Genomic DNA, 22154 nt, shown 5'->3' with positions numbered 1-22154 from the left:
GAAAACTCACCTGCCTTGTGAAAAAGGAGACATTTTCCACAGGAATGAGATTGTGAGCATTTATTGTAGCAATAGAAAAACAGTGTTAGTGCAGCTGCTGCATTGCAATACCAGTGCCAAAAGGAACACTGGCCTGAAGCCTTTCTCCCCAGGGAGGTGGTTGAGTCACCATCCCTGAAAGTGTTTAAAATCCACAAGGATATGGTGTTCAGGGACATGATTTAGCAGTGGGTTGTTAAGAGTTAGGGTAGTATGGTTAGGTTGTGGTTGGACTCGATGATCTTGAAGGTCTTTTCCAACCTGAGCAATTCTGTGATTCTAAAGATATGTTTAGGGTTACTCTAAAATTAATGGCCCTCAGAAAAGAAGGCAAAGAACTCTCCAAGAGCTCAGCAGATCACCCTGTGCAGAAGAAGCTGCTGGTAAACATGCTAGGGAGATCTCGAAATATTCAGTAAGGATAAGAAGCCTTTGGCTAAGGATGCTGTGCTTACATCACCCAGTGGTAAAAGCATATTAATATCAGCTGGATGAGAATATTTGGTGGGATGTGCATGAGAGGGATGTTGAGAATGTGTTTGTTGGAGAACCAGACCTTGTGGCTTTTTCCAAGCTCTTCTGTAGTTTGTTGGCAGCTATGGGTGTTAAAGCACATGCAGATTTGTCAAAAATAGGAGGCTTTGGAGGCTCTTTTCCTTAGCTCATCTCCCACATTAACACCACTTATTCTAACGTTTGTGCCTATGATATGTGGGATTATGGCTAAAAATCTGTACTCCCTTTCACCCCTTCTGCCCCCACATTTCAGACTGAGGCTGTGGCTGCACTGGTTCACAAGAAGCACGTTAAAGAAGCAGCCTTTATATTTTAATTTCTGTACTTTAAAGTGATTTTGTGTAGGAGTTTTCTGCACTTAAGTTTCCTGATGTGCAATCAATCAACGTCATGGCTGCTGGAATAACTTGAGGTTCAAGGTACCCTTCAGGCAGCAAAAGTGTTGCAAACTTGACAAATATGTTTACAAAATAAACATTGTATTAGAAACTTAAGCAATATCTCTCTTGCAGCTGCAAATACTGGGAAAAGAAGGCCACTTTAACTCTGAGTATAACCTACACTGAAAAAGAAACAATTCGTTTTTAATTTCTCTTCACTGCTTCTTATGTCCAAAACATACTGCCTTCAACAATTAAGAAGGAGTGGACATTATTAATCTACAATTTTTCTCTATCATTCTCCCATTCTCTTCCTGATGCGCTCAACATCATAAACATAAACATCTTCAGTGAAATCCGTTTTGCAGAGTGACAGTGATGCCAAATCATCCCTGGAAAGATCCTGTGGATGTAGGCATTTCTGTGGAGTGGCTAGAAAGTGGATTGCTCTCAAAGGCAAGTGGGAAGAGTGATCTGGACTCTAAGGCATGGACTCTAAGCCAAAAGATTTGTATTTTGTTCACAGCTCTACCACTGGCTCCTACTGTGGCAATGTGGCTCTGTATGCACACCTTAATTTTCCTATTTGTAAAATGGAGCAGGCAATATTTCCTTGTGTTGTATATACTCTTAGGGAAACAGGTGGATGATGTTTAAGACTATTCATTAAAATCTTCCAGGGTAAAAAAGCAGAGGAATACTGAGAGCTTTTTTTTGCAGTCTTTGAGTCTTGTTAGGTACAATCCACTCTCTGCAAACATGTACTGCTCCATGAAGAACACCTATCTGATTTCTCTGTTTGTTTGTTTTCTTTTTCATTTCAAACTTAATGACAAGTGTGTAAATGTCAGTTCACGTGAGAAATATTTACCAGGGTTCACTAACCAGGCAAGTACTTCTCCACAGTTCTAATTAGAAATGATAGAGCAAGTGTTACTGAAATTTCTGGCATCTATTAACAACTTATCATACATAAAGATAGCTCTTAAATATACAATGAAGTATGTCTCTTTGTATTTCTAGCCATGTGTCACTCTTCTCAGCAACTTGCTAGCACACTCAGCGTTTAAGAGAGAGGGACTTTTCAAAAGCGACAGTTATTAATGTTGAATGCAAATGTTGTTTAACAACAGAGCAGCACAACCTGGGCTTCTGTACAGGACTACCAGACTATTCTTTTAACCTAACAGGAGTCAAGCTTTATGAGATTTATATTATGTGTTAATTTTGCTGAGTCATGGAGTAGAATAATGGAAATGGAGCTTGTAATAACCACATGTGTATAAAGGATGTGGGTGTGTGCTCCTGCTGTAGTCATTTATGCTAGCAGCAGGAAAAGACTCATGATACAGTAATCTGTATTGCAGTAGCATTGGAAAGAAACTATCTTTGACTTACAGATAGGAAAATGCTTGCAAAATAATTTAAAAAGTCATAGAATCATAGAATGGCACTTATTGGAAGGGACCCTAAGGCCCACTCAGTTCCAACCCCCTGCAGTGGGCAAGGTTGACTCTCACTAGATCAGGGTGCCCAGAGTCCCAGCCAGCCTTAAAGAAGATATTTGTTCATTCCCAATTGTGCAATTGGAATTAAATACTTAGGCAGCTATCAGTTTATTACAAGCTCCTGAAAGAGTTATAATTTGACCCTCATCTTCATGATTTAAAATTATGACCGATGTGTTTTCTAAACTTCCTTACAGCATTCAGAAAGAAAAAGAGAGAGAGACAGAGACAAAGAGACAGAGAAAAATTGAGTTAACATGACTCACTTCAAAGCTTCGTTCATCTCTACTTGGTTATAGATCTGACAGGGGAAAAGTTATATAGGTTGTTATTTATATATAGGTTGTTGTCTTCCCTTGCGTGGGCTGGCTCAGTTTTGCAGCTTCTTTTAAGTTATACCATGCCACATGACTCATCCAAGCAGGTCAGAATTGCCCCTAAATTAGAAAAGCTGTTTCTTTTCTCTCCTGCCTTTGACACGAGCTCTGCTTGACCTGGAAAACTTTGGCTTGTGCAATGCCTGTGTTAGATAGCCCCATTGTCAGAAGGGGAGCAGAAAATGTACTCTGCAGCATCCAGATCTGTGACTTCCGCAAAAGGAACAGTCCCTGTGAGAGCCCCCTGAGCTGCTTGGCAATTCCTTTATGGGGGCATTGCAGGGCAGCAGCAAAATATACTCTTGGTGAACTAGCTGGCTTTTGCTTCTTGCTCTGAAGCCCTGGGAGTGCAGAGAGGAGTACGAGAGGAAACGCCCTCTAAGTCAATGCCTGACACATGAAAGGCTGGGCAGTCTGCTGAAAGGCACTGAGAATCTTTGTTTCATGAAATAGTGACTGTGTCAAGACACTGAATCAGCCCAAGCTTTGGGGTGAATATACCAGTATCTTTTCCTCATAACAAGGTATCCTGAGTGATTAAAAGTTTTCCTGAACTTCAGAATTCCTCATGCTTCATTAACCATCTTTCAAGAATAGATTAAGATAAATTCTTTTCTTTTTTTTTCATAAAGAAAACTCAAAACAACTACAAAATACTGAGCATAACTTGATGGCATTAGATTACACTGTGCACTGGTGTTCACTAGAGTCTCACATTTCTGTGGTTCTGTTGCGCCAGACCATTGAATCCACATAATCCAATAAACCTGACTGTTCCTTTCCTCCACCTGGCAGGAGGCAGGGTCCCTCTTGTCCTGGATATTGTATTTGTCACTCACTTTTCATGAGTGCAAACCAAAAGGCTCTTTATCAATGTCAGAAATAGGATCAGATGATCTTCTCTGATTTAGAGACTGCCCACTGGAAGCTGAATGTCTATTTTCCTGGAAGAATCCCCTTTTTCAATTGTTCTTTTAGTGCTGTACTTTCAGGAAGGACATAACCTAATACCTCTATGCAAAAGTTGAACATGTTGCAAATAGAAATAACAGAACCAGAAATTATACATTCCCTATCTCCTACAAAGATGAACAATCATCACTGTGAATATTAACTGAGCAGTGGTGATATGCTCAGTGGACATGGAATTTCTAGCTCTCTCCAGGATTTCTCCAGCTGTTTGTTAGGTGTGCATCTGTCAGTACCATGAAGTCACTCTGCAGGCAGCCAGCAAGATTTTCCTTGCTATGGGACAATGGACTTCAACAACTCTTGAGTGTGTGGCATCAGAGTGGCATGAACACCATTCCCTTTGCTTATCCTGCAGTGCTTTGCACCTCCAGGCAGTTTTTCTGAAAGATGTCTGCATGATCCTGCTTACAGCTCTCCATCCATACTCTAGGCTGTCTCAGCCGCTAGTACTGAGTACTGTGGCACTTCCAGTGCTCAGCCATGTGAAGCTCTGATTGCCTGTTCCTCAGAGAGTTTTTAAATGCTTTAACTGTAGCTGCAGACAGTGCAGAACAAATGCACCTACTCTGGCATTAGAAAATGAATGAGGAACAAAGAGGTTTTTGTAAGAGTAAACACTGGATTTTAGGATAAGCAATCAAATAACCTTCAGAAAAAGGACTCATCTGTTATGAAATTCCAGTACTTTGCCTCAGACCTAAGCCGAGAAGTGAAAATAGATGTGCCCCAAACACAAGAATGCCAGGCTGGAAGGCTTCTGCACAAACATCTTTCAGTGAGAAGCAATGATGTGCCTTGCTGTTGCTTTTTTAAAATATATATTTGCACTAGATTTCTAACGGTGTGATATATGTTGTGGCTGAAAATTACTTCACTCAGCCTCACTGTGTGATGGCAAGTTTCTGAACAAAGCTCTACATATTACAGTCCTGGAGACAATCTAACGTTACAGTATGATTCAGAAAGTACGTGGATTTACAGCTCAGGTGAAAATCAAATTCTATGAAAAACACAATAGCTGCAAACAAAACATGACTCTGCTTGGAAGCAAAGTTTGAGAATTTGGAGGCCCAGTTGTTACTATAAATTGACAAAATATTTTGTCTCTTGAATTGCTGAGGGGACAATTTTACTCTGAGTTACAATGTTGTCAGCAGATCATCAGTAAGCTGTTACAAATAATCAGCAGCAGGAAGCAAGCATGAAAGGTGGCAAGGTCTCTTCTGAAGCTTGATAGGCTGGAGAAGTGGATAAACAAAAACTTCATGAAGTTCAACAAGGTGAAGGTCCTGCAGCTTGGGAGGAACAACTCCAGGCACCAGGACATGTTGGGAGCCACCCAGATGGAAAGAAGCTCTGCAGCAAAGGACCTGAGGGTCCTCAAGGACACCAAGCTGAACATGAGCAAGTAACGTACCCTTGCCACTGAGAAGGCTGCATTAAGCAATGTAACACCAGCAGGTCAAGAGAGGTGATCCTGTCCCTCTACTCAGTACTGGTGAGGCCACAGCTGGAGGACTGTGTCAAGCTCTGGGCAGCCCAGTACAAAAGACTTGGACGTACTTGGGAGTCCAATGGAGGGCCACCAAGATGATCAAAGGATTGGAATACAAGCTCCCATGAGGAGAGATTGAGAGCTGAGATTGTTCAGCCTGGAGAAGAGGAGGCTCAGGGTATAGGGGAGAAATCTCATAAATGTGTACAAACACCTGAGTGAAGGGTGCAAAAAGGATCAAGCCAGGTTTTTTTTTTTGGTGGTTCCCAGTCCCAGGACAAGGGGCAACGAGCATAAACTGGAACACAGGATGTTCCATCTGAACATCAGGGTTCTGTGCTTGAATAATCTCGTGAGTTCTCACAGGCGTTGCTGCTGGCTCCAGAAGAACTCAAAAGGGAGCCTACAGTGATGGTTCCTGTACTGTTTTTCCCTGATTTTTCATTCCATATATGGTCTTTCCCAACTGGATAAATACTGTAATTCAGTCAATAGGAGATGGTTGGTCAGACATCTCAGAATGGGAAGGACTTATAAATCTTGATTAGGAAAGTGAACAAAAGGATCACTAAATTCTGAAGAATGAGAACAGGGAATAACAGGGAATAAGGTATTTGTCAGTAGCTCCAAACATGCTGTGTGGCCTGGGCTGCTTCTATCCCAAAACCTTGTGTAATGTAAGCCTTCAGTCCCAGATTTTTTCTTCTGAAGACATGGTGTAGGTTGCCTGGAGGATCCCTATCTCCTGTCTGGAGCTGGCAATGTGGGTCAAGCAAGTCCTCTCTTGAAGGAGTCCATGGGAAAAAAATACAGCTAAAGTTTAGGAAAAAAAATCATTGCATGAAACTTGCTAAATGCTGCTGTCCATCCTCTTTTATTTGAACTCCTCCTCCTTTCCTTTAACCTGACTTCTTCATCCCATTTTCTTTCTTTCTACTTATTAATATTTAGACCATCAATTTCTTTCTGCACACATTTTCACCTTTGCCATATTCTATTATTCCCATTGTACATGCTCCTTCAATTCTACACTTCCTTAAGTGCTTTACTATACATGAAATATGACTCACTTCCACTTGCAGTTGGAACTGGGCTGTGTTATCTTTCTTGAGCCTATGTTTTCTTCAATGTCAGCTTTGGAATCTATTTTTAGGGAGACTTATTTTTAATGTTTTCCTTAAAAAAAAAAAAAGTGAATAGAAAAAAAAGTAATAGTGAATAATTTGGTGGACTGTATATATATATTGATTTGTTGCACCATTCTTAGTTACTTATTGCTTAGACTATCTACACACACAAAAAGTATCTGCTCTCCATTTCAATTTAACCAGATGAAAATAAAAATGCAGAGTACAGAGCCTGAAGATTCATTAAGAATTATATGTGGCTCAGGAACAGTAAGTAACTGACCAAGAAATGGTCAAGAAAGAAGCATACGTAGATACTGAGTAATGTAATAAACCATGCCATTCTCAGTTGTTTTAGTCTGATGTATTTAGCATTGGTAAGGCAGTTTTCACTAACTAAAGGATTTGTTTAATTTGCCTGCCTCTAATCTAGAGAGACTGACAGTCACAAAAATAAACAAATGCCTTTTTCTGCCAGCTTTACACTGCTTGTATTCCTAAAAAATCTAGAATTTAGGAATAGAATCTTAGGGAAGAATTATAAATATCAACTCCATTCACAAATAGCAGAGAGTAAGATTTAAAGAGTAAAGACATATTGCCCTAGGCATCCTTTTTCTAACTTTAAGTTTTTGATTTTTGGTTCAGTGAAAAGGATAACTTTTAATGTTGCAATTAGCTGTGACTACAGTAGGAAATACAGCACGGAGGGGATGTTGTAGAATGTTCTGCAGTTACTTGAGTATTAGCATAATTTTTGTGGTACCCAATTAAAAAATTATACCCATGTATACTCAGATGCCAGTTGTCTTGGTAGCGATCTTGGTAGCCACAGCGCCACCAACTAGCTGCGTAGTTCTTATCTGGTTTACGTGAAAGGAAGGGATTCCTTCCTCTCACTACAAAAATAACACTGTGAATATTATTTGATAACAGTCATGTACTGAGTCAGTTAACTCTTCAAAGGTCAAAGAATAATGGAATTTAGTGCAATTCTTCCTAACCGGGTGGCAGATGTAATGGTTGCGTCTGAAACAGCTGTGGCTGAGTTGAATGATGATTATTTTTCACCTGACGTGAATGAGGCAATTTGAGATCTACAGAGGAAACAGAAAGGGTTTTCGGAACCTGAGTTAATACTCTATTTGTGAAAAACAAACAAAAAACCTTTCAGAAACCTGTAATCACAACAGAGAACCTGGTATTTCAGAAGGAGATTCTTTGGCTGTATTCAGATACATACCACATCGTCTTCTTATTTCAAATGAATATTAAGCGTAAATACTCCTTTGGTAAGCATCAGCACTGTACTCTGTTAATGAATTTAATGACTTTGTTTCAAAATCCCATGAGCAGCTCTTGCCAGCTATGATACAGTCATGGTTTTGTGTCTCCACTTTAATCTTCCTATGTTTTTCCCGTGACGATTGTTTTTATCCGTGCTTGCATGCACTAGAGAATTTACCACTTGGAGTCCAAGTAGGCAAGTGAGCATTTAATGGTGTTAAAGAAATGTTTTCTATTTATTTAACCAGGAAGAAAGAGCCAGAAACTTTTATTGAAAATGTGACCTGAGACCAACCAACACTGTCATGTATCTACAAAAGCTGCCTTTATGTGCATTTGCCCATGTCTCAATGCAGCCACATATAGTTCTCAATTTGCACTGATCCAGCTGGATATGGGGGTGTTGGTGTGATAAATTTCCTTCAATTACTTAGAAATAAGAAGCTTCTTCCTTGCAGCAGAGACATCAATCCTTATTTGTCACCTTCATAAACTGATCACCGCTGCTCCACTGATCTGTTGATTAGTTTCTTTGTCCATAGACAAGAAATGTTGCAAATATTGGTGTTATTATATTATTTCTGGCAACATAAACTTGCTTTTTGGCCTTTCTTTATTCATAAGCCAAGCCTGAAGGTTTAACTGTCAGGGCACTGAGGTGCTGTAGCAATCTGTGGGGAGTCCATGGATGCAGAGTCCCAGATATTTTGCTGGGGGCACAAAGGTTTGCCTTTTGTTTAAAGAAAGCTTTATTGTAAAACTGATTGCTTTGGGAGGAAAAAGACTTAGTCAAATGGTTGTGAGGTCTTATTCAATATTGTCTTCCTTATGACAGAAAAAAAACAAAACACACATAACGAGACTGAGGAAAAGAGCAGACATTGTGCAGGATGCCAGTAGATAGAGCTTATGCTTGATGTTACACATCTGTTTGTGAGAAAGCTCAGGCACAGACTGTGGATCTTACTGGCTAGTCTGAGATCTGACAAAACTGTATCACCTCTAGCTGCGACAATGGGGTGATGGTTGGCTGCCTTTTGTTCTACAGCCCTACTACAAAAGCACATATTTTTTTGCCAGTTAAACCAGGAGCCTTTTTACCAAGAGAGCAGGGTGAGACAACCAGGCTGGAGGGTGACAAGAACCATAGTTTCCTCTTTCCATGTAGCGTTCAGGATGTGACTGAGCTGGTGGGAGAGGTGGAACCCCCTGTCTTGTTCTTGCTCAGTGTGTTTTTCAGAACTGGGGCAATTAGAAGGATCAGCAGTACCCTGGTGGATACTGAAGTCCTAATTAATAACAAAGAGAGGAAATTCTACTTTTCTCTCTCTCTTTCATGGACTGATTTTTCCCCAAAATCTCTTTTTCCAAGGGCCTGAAAAGAGAGAATCAGACAGAAGTAACCAGTTCTGGTCCATCCATGTGTCTGTACTTTGCAGACAATGACGTGGATCTGCTCACTCCCAGTTCCATTCTGCCTTTGTTGAGGAGGCATAAACTCAACACAGCAGGGTCACCAGAACCTCTTGTTTCCAGATAACTCATTTTTTATCCGTGTTAACTTTTCAGTTGACAATTTATTTAGCAGCCTGAGCTGGCCTTAATGCAACTGACATTTCCAACTTAGTGTAATCTTAGTGAAAAATGACACAACACAAAGTTGGCTACCTTTTTTGCAAGACTGGACTTTTGACTACAGTCAAAATTCTAATGAGAGTGTTGCTTCATTCCCAGTAGGAGAGGCCAGCCAGTTCCTGCATCATCACTGCATAATAAAATCACCAGTTTACTCCCAAACTGACTGCCAACACCGTTATCTGTGCACACCACAAGCCTCTGTTTTCTCAGCTGCAAACTCTTGAGTTCAAAAAAAAAATACCTTAAGCTGTTGCTCAGGGTTTGTGTTTGGGGGTTGTTGGTTTTTTGTTGTTGTTGGTTTTTTTTTTTTTGTATATTTTTTGTATATTTTTCTTTCTCTCTGAGAAAAAATAGTCACACTATTTTCAAGGAAGCAAAGAGTCTTTGAAGTGGAAATGGTGCATCTTCTCTAAAATTCCTGTACAGAAAGAATGAATTGTCAGGAATGGGAAATAGAGGGAACTACACCATACGATTGCAGAAAATGACACATGATGAATATGCCAATACTTCATATGCCCTTGGGGAAGAAAAACAAACAATCTTGCTTCACTGGGCTGATAACTGATTCTATATTTATGGAATTACATTTTTCAAAGGTGGAAATACGCTGTTTGAAAAGAAAGATCATACAGTATGTATAGACACAACTCATGCTAAAAAGAAATATTTTATTGCCTCTCTAGAATAGCTTGTCTTTACCTGGAACACCAGTTTACTTTTTTGTAATATGTCATGTAAAATATAGTTACACAGTTTAAAGAAATAAGGGTCTCAAGCGTGCAGTTGCTGTTCTGTACTACTTCTATCACTTCCAGCTGATACACTGTACTATAACACAATCTCATGTCATCTGAATCAAGTGTCAACTGTATGTTGCAGAGGTTCACAATGTGTCAAATACCTGTGTCAGTAGCCAGTCCTGCTCTCACAGCAGGTGAAAAGCACCTTGCGTGCTCTCTTCCAGGGGAGTAGGATTGAACTGGTCCAGGGGTGGCAGTTACCACTCACAAATAAATACTGTGTCTATGGCTCTTTGGGATGGTGAGCAGCACTGAAATAGCTATTAGCCATATTACTGAATTTTTTTGTTCATCTGCAATCACCTCCTTGGGCCCCTGCCCAGCATCTTAGTAAAAACCTCAGCTCCCTTGCCACCTTTAAAGAAACAAACCATAAATGGTTTCCATATTTTTTGTGGCTTTAATACAGTCAACATTTAGTTCTGCATCAGTGGTAGGGGGGAGGTTTAGCATCTCATGACTTGGCAGAACCTGTGACAGAAATAGAGCAAAAAAAAAAAAAAAAATTGCATGAATAGTTTATTCACTGAAGAAAGGCAATTTTGGGTGACTGGAACAACTTGTGAATTCCTGGTGACTTTGGTGGATAGTTTCTGATGGAATTTGAATAATGGAGAGAGGGCGTAAGGTTTATTTCAAGATTTTTACATTAAATATTTCTTGCTTGTTTATGATTTTGTTTTCAAAATTTTCCACATTTCATTTCAAAATGGAAGATGAGGTAGATGTTTCTGATTAAAAAAAAAGAATTGAACAAAATATTATATTCAATTAAAAAACAGAGTTGTTTTGTTAAAATAATTGGGAGAAGAGTGTTTCACATCCACTAATTATTGCCATTTTTTCATTCATCCAACAAGCCAAACAGACGACTTCTGTGAGCATCTCTGACCAGGCATTTTACTCTTAGGGTAGTAGCTGGCTTCCTGAGTGGGACATCTGGGACTTGATTTTAATCCCATTTTGCATAAGCAAAAAGAAAAAGACGCAATAGAAAAAACAAGTGATGCAAAACCCAATTGCTGACCACCCTTTGACTGACACTCATCCAGTCCCTGGGCAATGGGAGCCTTACGGACTCCTCCCTTAGCATTTATTTCTGAGCATAATACCATACAGTACAGAATGTCCCTTTGGCCAGCTTGGGTCAGCTGTGCTGGCGCTATCCCCTCCTAACTTTTGATCACCACCAGCCTCCTCACTGGCAGGGCAATGTGAGAAGCTTAAAAGTCCTTGACTCAGTGTAAGCACTGCTCAGTAATAATGAAAGCGTCAGTGTGTTATCAATACTTTTCACAGTTCTGAAATATAGCACCATGCAAGCTACTGTGAAGAAAATTAACTCTATCCCAGCCAGAGTCAGCACAGACACCTACAATTTCCACAGGGTTCATTCATTGGTGAACCTGTTAAAACCAGGCCCAGAGTATGAGTACTCATTTTCCATCAACAAAACAATAGTTCTGATAGCTGAAACTTTCTCATTACAAAGTACGTAAGTGAAAGAATGTGAATGCTGAAGTCTCGGAGATGAAAACAAACATTTACCACAGTCTCAGTTTGAGAGATGACAGCTTTTATTATCATTCTCTCCTCTTCCGTTCCCCTCACTGATCATCTGGGGTCTCTGCAATATTCCTTTCTGCAGTAAAACCTGTTGTTATTTGGTTGTTGATTAGTGTGTTGTAGTGGGTGTAAGCACCACAGGTGCGTGCAAGCATCACAAAGATGGCCTCATCCTCTCCCTGCTACTGATCTGCTCTCGCTTTCTGCCTTACTTTTGATGAAGTAGAAGGGGCCAAGGAGCTTCTGCAGCTCATGTACTCACTTCCAAGCCCAGGCAGAGCTCCAATTCCTAACTCAAGGTACTCTCTGAGTTGGAGCCAAAGACTGAGCAAGCCGAGGCAAGAAAAATTGGCTTAGTTTCTATCACTCTGAACACACAGTTGTTCCACAGAGAAGGTAAATAAAGGAAGGCATATTATTTTGACCTAGAGGACTTTTCCTGGATTTCCAGGGATGCCTGTGTATCACTGAATGTAGAAGAGGGAGATCCCAGCAGCTAACACTGGTACTGATTTTCTGTCCTCTTACTGTCCTCTGGAAACCTATGCCTTTGAGAACAGATCTGAAAGGCAGCTGTGATGGGTAGTTGCCTCATTTGTCTTGCTTGAATGCTTCATGAAGGTTTTCTTACAAGGAGGTCATCATAACCCGTTGATTTTAAAGTTGGTAGAACTCTCTTATCCTATACTATTCACTAAGCTAGAAAGACTTGCTGATCTGATCAGACAAGGTATTGCATGGTGATTATGACCCTTTAAATTTGCAGGGTGTGAAGGATAATCAACTGGAAAGCATTGCAGTGACAGAATAGTACAAAATTCCTGAAAGTTTAGGACTGGAAAAGTACTTTGCATTTTCTGAAATGAATTTGTTTTAGCATGATGATATCTCATGGTAGTGAAACAGTGAAACAAAAAGAAGATACAGACAACATATTCTTCATTTAGAAACGTTTCTGGCTGTAAAATATGGCAAAAACAGGGCTGGTGCTTCCAGCTTCAGCTATATTAAGCTGACATGCTGGAAGGAGCTATCGATTTATTTATCAATTCAAGTTTTATGATAACATAATTTCATATAAGTGCTTCAGTTTGAAAAATTAAAATGAAATCAAGTGCAACATCAGTGTCTAGTAATGGAAGGAATTTTTACTTAACTCTTGTTTCAGTTTTTATTTAAAACATTACTTTCTTCTCTTTCTACATCTCTAATCTGAAAACTTATTTGACTCTTTTTCCCAATAATTTCTTCTAATGCATAGGAGAAATTTATTTCAAAATTGTACATTTCCCAGTAGCGAAAAAGTTTTCTTATTTGAAAAATCACAGAATCGTCTGAGTTGAGAGGGACATTGAAAGGCCATCTAAGTCAATTCCCCTGCAATGAACAGGGACTCCTACAGCTACATCAGGGTGCTCAGAGCCCCATCCAGCCTGACCTTGGATGTCTCCAGGGATGGGGCTTCCACCACATCTCTGGGCAACCTGTGCCAGTGCCTCACCACTCTTACTGTAAAAAACTTCTTCCTTATATCCAATCTGAATCCCACCTCTTTTAGTTTGAAATCATTTCCCCTTGTCCTGTCACAACAGACCCCGCTGAAGAGTCTGTCTCCTTCTTTCTTGTAGCCCCTCTTTAGATACTGAAAGGCCACTCTCAGGTCTCCCTGGAGCCTTCTCTTCTCCAGACTGAACAGCCCCAGCTCTCTCAGCCTGTCCTTGCAGGAGAGGTGCTCCATCCCTTGGATCATTTTTGTGGCCTTCCTCTGGACACACTCCAACAGGTCTATGTTTCTCCTGTACTGAGGACTCCACATCTGGATGCCATACTCCAGGTGTGGCCTCACTAGCGCAGACTAGATGGGCAGGATCACTTCCCTTGGCTTGCTGGCCACGATTCTTTTGATGCAGCCCAGGATATGGGTGGCTTTCTCATCTGTGAGGGTGCATTGCTTGCTCATGTCCAGCTTCCCATCCACCCAAGTCCTTTTCAGCAGGGATGTACTCAATCCTTTAATCCCCCAACTTGTGCAGATAGTGAGAGTTGCTGTGACCCAGGGGCAAGACTTTGCACTTGGCTTTGTTGAACCTCATGAAGTTCACCTGGGCTCACTGCTCAAGTCTGTCTGGGTCTCTCTGAATGGCATCCCATTCCTCTGGTGTGTCGACTACACCACACAGCTTGGTGTCACTCACAAACCTGCTGAGGGTGCACTCGATCCCACTGTCAATGTCATTGCCTTGTAAAAAATAGAGGACTTGGTCTTCATATCACATCTCAAAGATTCTTTTCCTGAGATCCTATCTAACAAAATAAGTGAAAATGTGATTCTTTTCATATTCTGAGCACTTTACACTGATTAGTGAATTTATTTTCAAAGTGTAGAACACTAGGAGAGAATGGAAGTGTCTTTATTCCTGTCTTACACCTGTTAGATTGGATCAAAGAGATAAAGCAATTGTCTCTAGAGGCTTCTGCTGTAGCAGAAATAGAGCTCACATTTGGGTTGACTCACAAATGTCAACAAATGACAGATGCTGAATTGCAGGACCCATGACCATGTTTTCCCTCAGCTTCTCTCCTCAAAAGAGTGCTTCAATCTGGTTTTGACACATGGCTATATTTGGAAAGATATTGAAAAACTGTGAGAGATTCACAGTGTTACAATTAAAGGTCCTGGAAGAGTGAAAGATTTAATATTTACAAGACCTTCACGAACAATGTAATCCTCCTTTGACTTTCTTTTCCAGGAACTTCATTGAGGTCATTGGTGATGCAGCAGTGCTGTACAGAGCACCAACGGTTCTTTTATTTACACAGTGGTCATGGCAGAATAAGAAATGGGGAAAAACATGAAGGGGAAGGAGTCTCTTTGTCACATTTACTGTGCTCAGTCTTATCATGCTTGGCTCATGATGCAGACAGATTCACTCTGAAAAATTTCCTTCAACATCTGACCCTAAAATATTTAGAGCAACTGAATAATTGAAATAATTTGTTTTTATTAGTAGGAGCCATTAAATCCCTAACCACATCTTCCTCAAATAAATAAATAAATAAATAAATAAATAAATAAATAAATAAATAAATAAAAGAAAAACAAAAATAAATAGAGGAGCTATTTAAAGAAAGAAAAGGGCAAGGAAGTCTTAATGTACTTTCTGAACATGATAATGCTGAATGACACCAATTTTGAAAACAACCACTTCTAAAATTACTGCAAAGTAAACGGAGCCAGTGTACTATCAGGGTTACATCAAGATACTACCTGACAGAAACTATTCAAGGTTTTTCTTACCGTTGTAGTTCTGTATCAAGCAGATAGTTAAGGAAGCTGGAGAGACAGTATTGTTCGATGTAGTCCTTGCTGAAGCAAATGATGTTAGCCTTTTCCTTGGGCAGACATATGAGTTTTCAAGTTAGACTCTAATCTGGGAAAAATTATAGCTGCTAACAGTGTGCTAACTCTCTTTGGACTTGCTGGAAGAACCTGCCAAAGCAATGAAAGTGCCTGTGATACCACAAAGCACTTGGCTGTGCAGACCCAGCTCCTAAGACTGTGTCACTCAGCAGTATTTTTAACTGAAAATTAGATGTGAAAAGTTCCCTCTACAGTGCAAAGGAGAAATAAGCATCTAGGAGTGAGTTATACTGCAGAGCCTGCTGAGTGGATTTTCCTGTGGAGATAAGTGGGAAATGCTGAGGAGCTCCCAGAAAAGGGCATTTCATTCATGTGTGAGATGCCACAGTGAGAAGCTGCAGCATCTGGTAGGCAAGTGGTTACAGCATTCACCTGGAGCGCACAGATCAAATTCACAACCTTTCTGAGCTCATATCCCTGAGGAAATTGTTCAGCCACCATGAAATTCTCTGTGATAGGGCCCTCTCGGTCTCTGCATGTGTTTGGGACACAGAGATAAAGAATGAATTAATGTTACAGAGGTTAAGATTCACATCTGGGAAGAGAAAGCTGTTTCCAGTCCCTAAACCAATGTGTTTCCATGTGTTCTCATACAAAGTGGAGCAGCTTCAGCAGGGATGGCTGGGAGAAGACACTTCAGAGCAGCCTGTGGTCTGGTGGCTGTGGCCCTTTCCTGATGGGAGGAAGACAGATGACATTCAGCTAGAGCAGAGAGAGACCCTGAAGCCTACAGATTTTTTACTTTGTGCATGTTTCAGATAGTGCTGATTCTAAATCTGGTCACCCACTTTAATGCTACTCTGCAAATGTGTACCAGAGGAGGACTTCCTAGATGTAAAATATCCACACAGTTTTCCAGGCACAGGAATGGCTGCAAATAAGTCTTGCTTCAGAATGTTGCATAGACTTCTAGGCTTTTAGCAGCAGAATTTTGGACATAACAAAGAGACACAGATAAAATTATATAAAATTATTTGAACTGACAGAGTTAGATGTCACTTATTCTAGGATTTTGCACACTTTTATTTTTATAGTGTTGTTGAAAACAATTTCATTGTTTGCTCACTTAAAGCTGTTCTGTGGTGCAGCAGCAACTAAACAATAAAACAAGCTACATACCTGCAAAGTATACTTTCATTCCAGCCCAGCAGCCTGGAGTTAAAATAATCCATCTAGCTCAGTGATGCGGATGCCATTTAACACAGTGCTGTGTCAGTGGCTGGAAGTCTAACTCAGTTTTCCTTTATTATTTTGCTATCACTGCTATGAGCCCACTAGGACGGGATTTGCACAGTCACAAATGCTGATTCTGGTAGTTTCAGCTCCCTGCATTGTGTTGTTTCTGGCAGCACAGTCCAGCTGTTTATGCATGTCTATTATGTCTCCTCAGGGCGTTTGTAAAGGAAAACAAGCTGCCCCTTCAAGGAAGGTAACAAACAGCCTAAACTTGGCTCCACTTTACAGAAATTACAGTGAGCTGATTCCTACTGAGCTTCAGCCTGTGGCACAGAATGTCTTGGATATTGCAGAGTTTTCACTGGGTTTTGCAGCTGCTCAGTGAAGAAGTAACTTGTAAGATTTTTCTACGCTTGTGAGAGAGAACTGCATGCCTGCGGTGAATCTAATTGAAAGGCATAGATCCATAGTATCACCTTCACCTGCTAAATGCTCCTCTTTATCTCAGCCTGGGCATGTATGTGGTTCTGTGAACCTTGCAGCGAGCACCAACCACAGTGTGGAGATGGACTGCAATCTCGGCAGCAGCGTTTGCTTCCCTAGTGCAGGTTGAGTAGCAATTCTTGACTTCTCTGAAATATCCTGTTCAGTGTTCAGGATCTGCAAAATGGAGCTCTGTATCTTTCCTGCAAGGTTTTAAATGTTAGTTCCTCCTCTCATATTGCTTGCTGGTGCACATAGTGCAGTGGATTTCATTATGTGTTAACAAAAAGTGTTCTGCAGGATTTAAAAATATAATGCTATTCAAGCACATGGGAATCATGAGCAAAATAGGTGTACTTCTCTTAATCATTAAAGGTAGCCATGAGCATGAAAGCAAGACCATTCTTAATAGTGTGTGCAAAACATCCTAGGGTTAGAGGGGAGTCTCCTCCAGTGGAGACTGTGTCTACTAAATATTGGACTTGAAGGCTCAGAACACATTGTTCTCTTCTATCCTTTCTAACTCCTGTGTATACTGACTGCACTGAACTGTTTACTCTGCAGGGTACTATTCTGACATTATATACCTCTTGATTATAATTTTTCAGAGTTTGGGTACAGTCCGTCTTTCTTATCTTAATTCAGTAGTGTGATTGTGTCATTTGAGATGCTGTTGGGTACGTAAACCATCTCCAGAGGACCGGCTTGTATGATGATGGAGATTTGCACTCCGTGAATTAGGAAGTGATAGCTCAGTTCCTGATGGCAGTGTGTGATGCTTTTATTTAGACAACTGCATAAAGTCCCCCACATCTATGCTGAGATCATGAAGTTCTAAGCTCCTATATACAGACCTGAAGACAAAAAAGTGCTACTAGGTGTTAGTCATCTCATCCTAAAGTAGACATCTAATACAGCTCAGAGGTATTGCATCCTAGAAATGCCTACTAATCTTCATTCCTTGATTTATTTATATCAAAGGAGTTTAGGCATCTAGCTCACATGTACTTCACAGACACAAAAGTCAGATAATTATGATTCCACCCTGGATAGAACACCTGATAAACAGAAGAGATATCCTGCTGTTTCCTAATCATAAGAACTTTGCTTAAAAACTGCACAACTACAAAGAAAGACAGAGACCAAACGTAGCTGTGGAGGCCAACGTACCTTTGATATGGATAGTGTGCGGCTCATTAATTGGCTGATATTTGGCCTGCTGTGTGAGTAATGTGATAAAAATCTTGTGGCATTACAGTGTTTAATACATCTGATTTTATTGTGGACAACTCAAATCAGAACAGGCTTTTAGTAGAACAAAGACATCTAGTATTTGGACATTTCTACTAGATAATGTCTGTGAAGATTTATTTTTACTTATAGAGCTGTTGGATAAAGATCAAGTGATGGTGACTGAGTATTTAATAACACATATATTGGTGAAGTTAGATCAATCATTAGGATATAGTATCCTGAGTTTACTTTCAGGTTATGGATAGCAAACGTAGCTAATTAATGAATACACTACTTGTTTCATGAAAGAGGGAAAAAAAAAGTGATAAATATAACTTTTCTAGCATGGTTTTTCAATAGATTTTATATTCATATTCTTTCTGATATACTGGGATTTTGAGTATATAAGAGGAATTTTGTTTTGTTAGACAAATCCTGATTCTCTTGCTCAAGGCAGTCGCTCATTTATGAATTCTTTGTACATGTGAGCACACGCTTCCATGAATAGTTGGATAATTTTATTTTTTTACAAGCCAATAAGACAACAAACCAAAAAAAAGAAAAGAAACCAAAACAAAAAAAACCTACATCATCGAATAATTGAAACTCATGCTGTGCAGAAATGTGCTTACTTTTTCATGTCAGCTTATGAAGAAGTTTGGAATACAGTATGCTGTGTTCTTTTTCTTTCTAGGTCTCCTACGTAAAAGCTATTGACATCTGGATGGCCGTGTGCCTTCTCTTTGTCTTTGCTGCATTACTGGAATATGCAGCAGTCAATTTTGTTTCACGGCAGCACAAGGAGTTTCTGAGGCTTCGAAGAAGGCAAAGAAGACAAAACAAGGTATAGTTGCCCTTTACTTGAGGTGCCCAACTTCATCCTGACAGCATACTTGACATACAGGTTGATTTCTCACCTCAGTTCTTGCCCTTGATGGAGAGTCTCATTCTAATGTTGCCTTTTTCATGATTTACTTTTTGAGAAAATCTTGAGTAAAAAATTATCTGCTGGCTTTATTTGCAGTTCAAAAAGATATCAGTAAATGCCAATAGACTGATCATTGATTCCAAGAATTTTATTCTCTTCTTAAAATTGCTGAAGCAGCTGTGCCTTTATCCATAAATTTATTAGTTATTTAGGCTAGACTGACCTCAGATTTTCTTCTAATCCCCAAATATTATGTTATTATATGGCACCAGCTAGCAGATAAGGAACAGCTGGACACAATGATATAGACTGCATACTAACATTATTATTTCCCTGAATTCATCCAGACATGCTAACACAAGCATATGTTTAAGACCTGTCTTTTCTAGGGTCTTTTATTGATAAAATTAGAGATTCTTTGACATAGCCCCCTGTGATCATCAGTTGTGTCCTCACTTCTAAACCACCAGTGACCGGAGTATTTCCCGGCTGAAACCAGTAAACATGACCACTGGGAAAAAGAAAAGGATTAGGACAGTTTCACATTTTGTTACTGATACTAACTTTAATTTTTTAACAAAGGAACATTTTGTGAGTATTAGGCATATATGATTTTATACCAGTAACTGAAATGTAGAAGAGAGGCTTGTTTTTAATGTAGATGTCAGTCTGGAAATAGTTTTAGGAAGTCTGTCAATATTTCCTGATTGTTTTATTTGCTAAATGAAAAGGCAAGAATAGATATTAAACTGAATTTTAGTCAATTTATCATCAATTCGCATAACTGTAGCATCTATATCCTTCCTGTATTTGTTTCACTGGAACTCAGCAGAAACATTTAGGTTTGCATCTCTGCAAAAACATTTGCTAGGCAAAGTAAATATTCACTCAAGTCACATGAGGGTTTCAAGCTGCTAATAATGGTTTCCTTACTTGAGGAATAACAAGAATGGCATAGGGCATTTGTGTTTTGACAGGTCTGTCTAATAATTATTCCACAGCTAATGGAATATTTGATGGATGCTCTGGGAAGCAATCCAGTATTGTCCTCTGGTTTAATGCTGTTGTCAGATGAATTGAGATTCTCATTCAGATTCTGAGAGGAAACAGAAATGCTTGCCCATCTACAGGCACACACAGCAGATACGCTGCCACCAGAAACCTTTGTTTCCAGTAACAACATTGCAACAGCAGAAGCTGCTGTATGGAGTCTGTAATTTCAGTTTTGGGTATGATGTCTTCTTCAGTGGTGAACTAGTTGCCAAGAAGCCACTCCTGGCAAGTAATAGTATGGCAGTGATGTCACTTGAAAATTAGGAGATTTTGGTTATGGAAGTGATCATTTACCTGCTGTCAGAATGGTTACTTTAGTGACTATTAAGGGAAAGGTACTTGAGACCTAATCATCAGAAGAAACCACTTAAGCAAGTAAGTCAGTTGATTCTACACAAAATGAGCAATTCCCTAATTAAACACTGCATAATACTCTGTTGGTGTAAGAGACACTTATCCATTTGCACAGGGTTTCTATTATTTTTCCTATGAATTTGGTTGCACAAATTTCAAAATAGAGAATGATGACACTGAGGCCAACTCTTTATGAGGCATTTTCTGTATCTCTTTACTTGAGTTTGTACCTCACGTTTTTCTCTGTTTTGCCTTGAAAGTGGTTCACATTGTTTTGCATGATGGTCTTCTCTAACTGAGCCATTCTTCTCTTTGCGTGTTATGTATGTGTTGTTGTGTTGCCATTGTGCTGTTCTCATTCTTGCTGCTGCTATGTATGCTGACACTCTGGGGACAGGCACAGACTATGACTGTTGGGAATGAAAGCATCGATTCCGTGAGGCGTGTGAATGGCTTGCAGAGAAAAGAGTCGTCAGCTTTCGGGACAGTGAATCAGATCGGCAATTCAAGTTTGAGGGTAAAACTGTAGTGAGGAAGAGAAAGCAAGAGAGAGACTTAGTATGTACAAAGATGTCATAAATCAGCAGAATGTATGATTTTCATGGCATCGCTAGTAGCCTCTTGCATTCTCTTTGCTAAATATCCCCACAAAATATAGAGTACTGTCCCCAGCATGAACAGCAGTTTCATGTTGCACGTTCTTGTGGCCCTTCCTTATGCTTTTTTCCATGGTTGGATTGTGCTATCCCTTCTCCAAAGAAATTTCTAAGGAAATTGTATGTGTATTCTGTACCCTGGCCCTGTACATATATATGGGGGAGGATGGGAGTTAGGGGATCGAGTGTGGTGCAGGAGCATGGGAAGTGCTTTGACATAGAAAATCCCACACTGTGTCATCCTTCAGATGACTGCATTCCAAATAAACTAGATACGTATAATGAAATGCATTTTACTGGTATGGTATTTATTCCTGAACTGTCAACTTGTGGTGTTTCTTCTTGTCATGTCCTAAGCGTTGTTTAGTGAAGTATGAATGTCTGTGAAGAAAGAAAAAATGTATTTCATTGGTTTCTTTCTACTTGTTTTGAGAAGAGCCATGGGGCTGAAATATTTTACACAGTGTGATGTGTAGTAGATCTGAAGCAATATGATAGCAGCTGATAGATCCAGATTACAGGTGAGTTGTGGAAGTAATAAAATCAGTGATGGGGAGAGAAACAAGCTTAGTGTTCAGCTCACTGCTTGCTACTAGTGGCTGAGAAATGAAATCCGTTCGTTCAAATAAAAGAGGACTAGAATTTATATTTTTCGCGACCTGGTTTTCCAAAATAAAAACATCATTACCCAAATAGCTTTTGAGCTGTAATAGGCCTCTTACTTTGATCAAAAGTAAAGTTAAGTGATTATAAGATGTAGATGATTTTAGTGGATTTTGTTCACTGCAAGGGGAATTACTAGCTTTCAAAATCAAGCAAAAAACACAGATACTGTTACACTGAAAAATTATGTTAGAGAGCTTGCAACGCAATAAATTGTTCACTTAAAGAACAACAATAGCAAACAGTAGAAGAGAATCTTCACTTCTGCATTCTTTTTACTTTAGAAATAATTGCATTTACCCATACACAAAAATGAACATAAGCACAAAAGTTTTAGGGATATAACCAATATTACTATACTGCCACTGGAAAGCTGATCTCATAACTGTACAAAAACAGTCCAAAGACTCACTGCTGTCTGTCTTATCAGTCACGTAGTGCTAGTAGTCCAGATAGGTTCATCTCTAACCGGCTACTCT

General features: G+C 39.7%; 1 protein-coding gene across 40 annotated transcripts in view; it reads left to right on the top strand.

Moving 5' to 3' along the window:
* Positions 1-22154, top strand: part of GLRA2 (glycine receptor alpha 2) — a 198459-nt gene that overhangs the window by 150987 nt on the left and 25318 nt on the right. For all 40 annotated transcript variants that reach the window (XM_021410252.1, XM_021410208.1, XM_021410189.1 and 37 more), the window contains one exon: positions 18716-18865. In XM_021410252.1, the coding sequence (XP_021265927.1) occupies positions 18716-18865 (150 nt within the window). The remainder of the gene's footprint in view (positions 1-18715; positions 18866-22154) is intronic.

This window comes from Numida meleagris, chromosome 1, assembly GCF_002078875.1.
Source record: "Numida meleagris isolate 19003 breed g44 Domestic line chromosome 1, NumMel1.0, whole genome shotgun sequence".
Classification (NCBI taxonomy): Eukaryota; Metazoa; Chordata; class Aves; order Galliformes; family Numididae; genus Numida; species Numida meleagris.
The sequence above is the reverse complement of the archived record's forward strand: the minus strand, read 5'-3'. Positions and strand labels throughout refer to the sequence as shown.